General features: G+C 27.1%; 3 protein-coding genes across 3 annotated transcripts; all 3 read right to left on the bottom strand.

The window, feature by feature from the left end:
* Positions 1-718: 718 nt before the first annotated feature.
* LOAG_09438 (hypothetical protein) lies at positions 719-5,262 on the bottom strand (the record flags this gene model as incomplete). Its single annotated transcript, XM_020447932.1, has 6 exons — positions 719-739; positions 1,117-1,220; positions 1,613-1,691; positions 2,086-2,175; positions 2,524-3,549; positions 4,972-5,262. 6 exons carry the CDS (start codon positions 5,260-5,262, stop codon positions 719-721), a joined length of 1,611 nt encoding a protein of 536 aa, XP_020301884.1.
* A 9-nt stretch (positions 5,263-5,271) lies between these two features.
* On the bottom strand, positions 5,272-5,993 carry LOAG_09437 (hypothetical protein; the record flags this gene model as incomplete). Its single annotated transcript, XM_003144964.1, has 2 exons — positions 5,272-5,298; positions 5,715-5,993. 2 exons carry the CDS (start codon positions 5,991-5,993, stop codon positions 5,272-5,274), a joined length of 306 nt encoding a protein of 101 aa, XP_003145012.1.
* Positions 5,994-6,281: 288 nt separating this feature from the next.
* LOAG_09436 (hypothetical protein) lies at positions 6,282-7,438 on the bottom strand (the record flags this gene model as incomplete). Its single annotated transcript, XM_003144963.1, has 3 exons — positions 6,282-6,434; positions 6,816-6,888; positions 7,206-7,438. The coding sequence occupies 3 exons, from the start codon at positions 7,436-7,438 to the stop codon at positions 6,282-6,284; spliced, it is 459 nt and encodes a 152-aa protein (XP_003145011.1).
* Positions 7,439-8,392: the final 954 nt, after the last annotated feature.

Here is an 8,392-nt window from a genome sequence, read left to right as displayed (position 1 = left end):
GTGACTAGATAATTTAAAAAAACACTTATTAAAAAAAAATTAGGAAAGAAGGGAAAAAATTTTTTTAAGGTTTTTTTCCGTATTTTTTCTAGTTTTAGTAAACAAAGAATTAGAAATAACAATGCAAATTTTTACTAATTATTAATTGTTAGGAAATAATTAATAAAAAATAAAAAATAAGTAAATGAATGACTAGGTAATCTGAAAAAAAAACACTTATTAAAATCAAAAATTTTTTTTTCGTATTTTTTTATTTGCAGCGAAAAAAAAAAAAAAAATAAGAAAAACGGAAAAAAAAAACTTCAGGTAAACATATTTTGATGCTAATTTCACACCTTTTTTTCATCACTTTTAGCTCTTTTTTGATTAAAAAAAAATAACTCATTTGAGAATTTTTACGATTAATAATATAATTTCACAAAAAAAAAATTTAAAAATAGAAACAAGCAATTAACAAACATTAGATAATAATTAAAAAAAAATGTTAACAATTAATAAACCTCAAATACTAATTAACAGAAGTAAATAATTAACAAATGTTAGAAAACAATTAACAAGAAAAAAGAAATAAGCAATCAACAAACGTTATAAAACAGCTGACAAAAAACCACAAAACATGATAGTATATAATTCTAGTACTTATTTAAATTAATTAAACGATGAAAATAATTCCAATTCCATCCGATTGAGGTAATACCATATCGAAAAGCGAAAAACCTTAGCATATTTTGATTTTTATCTGAAAATAAAAAAAATGAATTAAAATTTTATATTTAAAAAGAACAAAACAAAAAACAACTGACAATGTTTATCTAAATTGTTGACATTAGCTTTATATCCAACTGTTCTCTTATTTTTGCACTTATCTTCCGCTTTTTCCCTCTCTGTTTAATGAAATTAATGAGTAATTTGATCAAATGAAAATAGAATGATAAAATCATTTCCTAATGAAATACAATGTACCTTAATAATAGCTTAAATAATACTATCCTGATTTGATTCAATTTCTGTAGTATGTAAAAGAAATGATTGATAGCTGGCATAACTTAGAATAGAATGATTGATAATTGATAACTTAGAATAGAATGATTTAAAAGAGTTGACTAGTAGTAACACCTCATTAATATCATCGCCATGTAACGGAATATTCTGTTGTCCATGATGATAACGATTCGAAGGTCCCGGTAATTCAACATCATCATTCATAACTCTATGTGAAGCTAAAAATTTTTGCAAAAAATTTAAATTAATTTTAAATTTCAAATATTTCAATTTTATCATTCCACATTCTTTTCCTTAATACAATGAATGTAATTTAAACAAAAAATTCAATTGATGAATTTGATTTCATTCAAATTGTACCATTCAAAATATCAGGAAAAGCAACAGGAAAAAAAATCGGCTAATCAAAAATTGTACTCAAATATTTTCCTGATTTCTTGATCAGTTAAAAAAAGAAAAAGCAGATCAAGAAATCAGGAAAACATTGATCTGTTTAACTTTTTCAAAATAAATAGACATCATCAATCTTTCTTAATAAGCATAAAACAAGGAAGTAATTCGTATTCAAAATTTAACCCTATAGTTAAATATAAGTTTATCCAGAACTTACGCGCACTCGGAAATACATAATTCTTCTGCATTCGTCCACCAAGCATATTCTGATTCATTGGATTCTGCTCAATAACTTGCTAGAAAACAAAAAAGGAAAACAAATAATATATCATTCAAAAAAAAAAAAAAGTAAACAGATTAGAAATGTTTTAGGTATTCAAAAGGAAGAGGAAGGCAAAATGTTTATTTTTTTCTCTTGCATTCCAAAATATTGAAAATTTTCAAGTGTAAAAGTTGAAATTTTCTTCCAAAAATTCAAAAATTTCCAAGTCCCTTCTCGAGTCTTTTCAAGAAAAGACATTTTCAAGTTTAAAATTTAAAACATTTAATTAAAAAATAAAACACATTTAATGACATTAAAAAATTTAATAATATATCTTAAATGTAACTTACCTATAATTTCTAATATTATATACATTACTACTAGAAATTATTTAGTTTAAAAAAAGATAAAAAATGGAAAAATAATACATCATGTGTAGGAACATAGTTCGCTTGTACGTTCAATCCATCTACTTGCAAAAATGTTGCATTTTCTTGGAACATAATTCTAAGAAATTTCTGAAAAAAAAAAATTTAAATAAGCAATATTAAAATATAACAAATTAATTAGTTAATTATAATAATTATCACAGATAGGAAAATATCAAGCATAAATATGGGAAAAGGAAAAAATTAGACAAAAATTACTTGAAAGCTTTTTTTGTTCTTTTAAAAAAAAAAATGAAAAATTTACTTATCAATTTTGATGAACACTTACAATCTAAATTATTATTTTTCAAAAAAAAAAAAAAAGAAAACTTAATAATTTAAAACTAATCAACTTTTTTTTTTTTTTGGAAAACAAAGTGGATGAAAGGGAGGGAGAGAGAGAAAAAAAAGAAAAAAGAAAAAAAAAAATCCACTTACATCAGCATTTTCAAGCATACATGCAATTTGATTACGAAATCCAATAACACGACAAACAGAATGATGAACAACTTGTTGAAATTGTTCAGCTTCTTGTTCAAGCATTACAGTACGATTTGTTGCTAAACCATGTTGTCGTACTTTTAACATATTTATTTCACGTTCACGAATTTTTTGATTTGCTTCATACACTTGTAATTCTTGATGTTGTGCTTGAAGGACTGCTTCACTACTACGAATTGCTTCTTCCATATTTTTTTTCACTTCTTCCAATTGTTGTGTTCGTTTTTTAATTTCCAAATTTTCATTTGTTAATAAATTAATTGCATTTCCTTTTTGTATGAGAAGAATACGATTTTGTTCAACAATTTGAATTAATGATGCCATTTCAACTTCAATTATTTGCTTCATTTTTTGTAATTCATCACAATGTTTAGCATTTTCTAATTTAATTCGATTCATTTCCATTTCCATTTTACAATGTGCTTGACGAGAATCAATTAATTGTGTATGTGTATTGGTAAATTGTGAATGTAATTTCTCATTTTCATTTACAAGCTCAGCAGTTTTCTTATTTGCTTCATGAATTTGTCGATATGCTAATGATGCTGCTTCACTATGTATTGCTAAACGTTTTTTTGAATCATTACATAATCGTTCCTTTTGTTCCAATTCCAATTTTAATTGTTGAACCGTTGATTGTAACGTTTTTGTCACATCTTCTAATTCGTTGACATGTTTAACTTCTGCTTCATACTTTTCCAATGCTTCCCGAAGTTTCCGTTCAGCAATACGTTTTGCATGTAAAGCATTTTTTGTTGTACGATTTAAGAGACGATTTTTTGTCGCATTTTTTTTTCTAACCTGAGTTAATATTTCAATCGTTTGCTCGAAATTCTCTTCCAAATGACCCATATTACGTCGTTCACGTTCATTTTCCGTTTGCAAATGAAATAATCGTTGAGTGGAATTAATAAGCTGTTGTTCCAAATGGGCAAAACTTTCTTGAAAATTAGCATTTAATCTCTGAAATATGAAAGAAAAAAATATTACCATAAACTCATTGCTATTATAATATTCTTGAAAGTAAACAAAGAAAAAAAAACGAGGAAAAAGAGAATAGTTAAAAATAAATAAAAACATTATAGAAGGTAAAAGAATAATTATTTACTCCAAAAAAAAAAAAAAAAAATTACTTACTTTCCAAATTTACACTTAAAATTTATTTGGGTTAAAGAAATTGTTTTGTTTTTTTTTTTAAAAATTTGATTTAAAAATTTAGTTGAATTTGCATAATTTCTGTATTTTATTTTTTCTTTTTCTTCTAATCCAACATTATTTATGATCATTTCGTGACATAAATATTGTACTAAATTAAGAAAAGAAAATTCTATTATTTAATGGAAAATTATACGGTAATTATATCATTATTTGTTAAATTATATATCATATTAGAATTATACTTATTGTCTAATATATCTGATTGAAAAGTAAGGAAATAATTTGTCGTTGAATTCAATTCAAATTTTCTTTACATATGTGTATCCAATAGCATACTGTTGTTAGATGTCATCATTTGTCATCCCAAAAATCACGATGAAATGTTTCCTAATTCGAATGCTTTATTCCTTTTAACAATATTACAGTATGATATTTTAAAGTATACAATATTTGTAATAGTATTAAAATATAATGTAACAAAGTATAAAAGTACAGTATATATATAAAATATAATGTATAATATAATAAAGTATAATAGTAAAGTATAATGGTGAAGTACATTCAAGTATACAGTATAATATAATAAAGTATAATAGTGAAGTATAATGGTGAAGTATATTCAAGTATACAGTATAATATAATAAAGTATAAGATAGTAAAGTGAAACATATTAAAGCATGAAGTATAATATATAATAGTGTAATATATTAAGATATAAAGTATAATAAAGTATATTAAAGTATAATATAATAAAGTATATTAAAGTATAATATAAAGAAAGTATTGTATTAAATTACGGTATATACATAAGTATCAGAATTCATTACTATTTCATTTTCCTTTTAAGCTAAATGCTATTATATGCTATTATACTTTAATATGCCTCACTTTTTTTTTTTTTTTTGTAATAATTGTATCTCTTCATAAATTTGTACTTTTTTTTAAAATTACTTTTTTTGATTTAAATATTAAAAGAAGAAATAAATAAATAAAAAAAGGGAGAAAAATAAAAAAAGAAAATTTTATTTTAATTTCATTTCTTAATTTAAATACTTTTTCTTTAAAAACAATTTTATATAACTAAAATATCACTTTTTATAAATTCATTTTTAACTTACTCATCCTTCAACAATTTCCTGTTTATATCAAATTAATTTCATTCCATAATTTAAATATTTTTTTTTTTTAAAACAATTTTATATAATTAAAATATCATTTATAACTTACTCGTTCTTCAACAACTTCCTGCTTATATCTTTCACATTTTTCCTTCATTGCCCTATGCTTCGTACGATATCTCATATTTTCCGCTGTCCGTAATGATCGTAAACATTGTAAAATTGTTCGATATTCCAACATTCGTTGTCTAATACGTTCAATTCTATCATGCTCATCCGATCTATCATTATGTTCTCCTCTCATATTTTCCGGAATATTTCCTTGTATTGGAATTTCTGGTGAGGAACTTCGTGAAATATTTCGTACCATACGAACATTTTGATTCAAAAATGATGACATTTTGTATGATTAAAGATGTAGAATTATTGATGAAACCTGAAATTAATTTAAAATTATCATCAATAAAATGAGAAATTCATGAATAAAGCATATGCTTCACGATATCGATTTCTTTAGTATAAGTATATTTTAATAGAAATAAATTCAAAATTTATTTTCCTACTCTCTTTCATTATTTTTTCTCAAAAAAAAAAAACTTTCAAATTAAATTATTATAATTCAAATTATTTAACAATTATTATGCTCTCTTCTTTAATATCTTTCAAAATTACGATTAACTGTAACATAAACCAGTAACCAGAAATACCGCTAAGCGGGGATCACAGTACGAAGAATTGCTGTGGAGAAATTCTTATTTAATTTATCTATTATAATCTCTTTTTTTTAAATAAGTTATTGATAAAAATAAATTCATTTTTGCCTTATCTATTGCTATAACTACCGTAAATAACCAAACAATAACACTTTATTCCGTTTCTCCCTAAATCACACTCAAAATTTTCTCCTGATCCACTTCCGGAATTCCCCTCTCGATCCATTTTCTTAATCCCACTATCCCTACCCATTTTCCGAACTCTCTCCCACCGTGCACCTTTTCGGTCCTCTTCTTTATCGATTTGCCAAGTCCTCCTTATAGTCTCGCTCTTTCTGATCCTTTTTCCCGAAAACTCTCTAAACCGTTCCCTCAGCTCTTTTCTTGATCCACTTCCGGAATCCTCTTCTCGATCCATTCTTTAATTCATTTCTTTATCCATTTCCCGAATCATTTCCAGTGTCCATTTCTACAACCCTCTTCTCTAGATTTGCCAATTCATCATTACAGTTCCTCTCTCTCTTTCTCTCTAATTCCTTTTCCCGACAAAATCCCGTCTTCCTTCTTCTCAATCTTTTTCCTGATCAATTTTCCGAATCCTGCCAGAGATTCGTCTTTTCAACTTTCCCCATCTCATGAATTCTCCTCATGATCTCCTCAATTTTCTCCAATCACTTTTTGAATCCTCCTTACATCTTTTTCCGGACTAATCCCGGAACCATTCTCCCAATCTTTTTAACCAATTTCCGGAATCCTCCTCAAGTTTCTTCCTGTTCATTTTCCGGATATAATCCTTTTCATCCATCTTCCGAACCTCTCTTCGATCCATCTGTTCAAACATCTTTCCACAGTCCCATTCCTGGACCCGTTTCGTGAATGTTTTTTACAATCCATCTCCCAAATTCTCCTCTTAATCCATCTTCCGGATCCTGCTTTCGATCCATCTAAATTCAGGTGACCTTCCATACACATAAACTCCCGGTATTAATCATTAAACATCCTAAACTATGTCTCTCCACATACACGTACCTCAGAGCTTATCACCTTACCCGACTGCACCTATCAACCCGATTGTTGCAAAATGAATGGAAGGAGTGGCGAATGTGGTTCTATTTCTGGGAAAATTGTTATCTCTTCAAATTTGCATATCATTCGAACTTGCTGTTAGCTCCTTCCAGTTAATATGCAAATTTTCTTACCTCATTTCTTGTCGTTTCTTTTTCTTTCAAAACTATCATACTTTTCCAACAACACCAAATAATCCTAAATTCTCTCCGGAAGTATTGTAGAGTGTCAAATCCTTTCCGGAAATACTGTATGATAGCAAATCTTTTCTCAGTGTACGGTACAGCGCCAAATTTTGTCCATGGTTATTGTATCATTCACAAGCTTAACCCGAAAGTTCCGTACATTTCCGTATCCTCTCCGGAAACATCAAACAATCGGATAGTTTCGATCTAACGATCATTGCGAATCTCATCCAAGATTACTGTATAATTCCAAAGTTCAACCTGAAAGTTCCGTATATCCTTAAATCTCTTCCGGAAACATCATACAGTGACAAAAGCCCGGATCCAAGGATCATTGTGTGTGAAATGTGGATATATTACCAAGTCTCATCCAGGATTACTGTATAATTCCAAAGTTCAACTTGAAAGTTCCGTGCGTTCTTAGACCTTTTCCGGAAACATCATACAATGGTAAAAGCCCGAACCCGAGGATCATTGTTTCCGAAATATGGGTGCATTGCCAAATTTCATCCAGGGTTACTGTATAATTCCCACATTGAACCTGGAAATTCCGTACATTTTTAAACCTTCCGGAAACATTATACAATAATAAAAGCCCGAACCCGAGGATCATTGTGTCTGAAAATGTGGATATATTTACAAATCTCATCCAGGATTACTGTATAATTCCAAAGTTTAACCTAAAAGTTTCGTACATTCTTAAATCTTTTCTGAAAAAATCATACAATGGCAAAAGTCCGGAAGTACGATAAATTGTGGTCTAATTCAATTTATCCTGATGGATCGATCTTTCATCTCCCATCAAAATTTTTTCTCAATTATTGATCTGTTATTTATTAATTATTACATTTCCGTTACGGTAAAATATAACAAGTTAAGGAAAGTATTGAAATGACTTTGACTGAGAAGTTAGTTTAATTTTTGTGGTAATACGATACTTTGGAAAGCATTTCATTTCTTTCTTTTATTTTCCTATTCATAACAATAAATAAAGGAATTCTTTACTGTTAGTGAACATTAATTGCAATATTAAATCAAAAATTAATAGAATTACGTATTTCCCTTTTTCATTTCCGGTTTAACTGATTGATCCAAGACAACAAGTTCTAAAATTATTTTTGGAGCACATTAATGGGGAATTTTAAATGAAATGCCAAATGCAATGTATAAATTAGTGAGCAGATTTTTCAATTACCAAATTTCTGGACAACAAAATTTCCGGAAAATTTCGTCATCAATTTGCTCCATTTAATTATTTAACATGCGACATTATTTGCGCTAATTATAACACTAAGCAAAAAAAAAAAAGAAAGGAAAAACGAAATGGCAATCAGAAAATTGAATTGATCATACTGTAATGTCTTCACAGTACTTATCATAGGAAATGACAAAAATAACAAGTAATTGCAATTTTTAATATCATAAATAGCATAAAGAATTAAATTTGAAAGGAAAAGATTTCAAAAAAAAAAAAAGGAAAAGATTTTCAGAAAAGAATTTCATTCAAGTTTGATTGGAAAAATTTTTTAGCTTCTATCTCTATTTAAGGATTTAAATTTTATTCTTT

Source organism: Loa loa (genome assembly GCF_000183805.2).
Source record: "Loa loa unplaced genomic scaffold supercont3.262, whole genome shotgun sequence".
Lineage (NCBI taxonomy): Eukaryota > Metazoa > Nematoda > Chromadorea > Rhabditida > Onchocercidae > Loa > Loa loa.
This window is presented reverse-complemented; position numbering and strand designations above follow the sequence as displayed.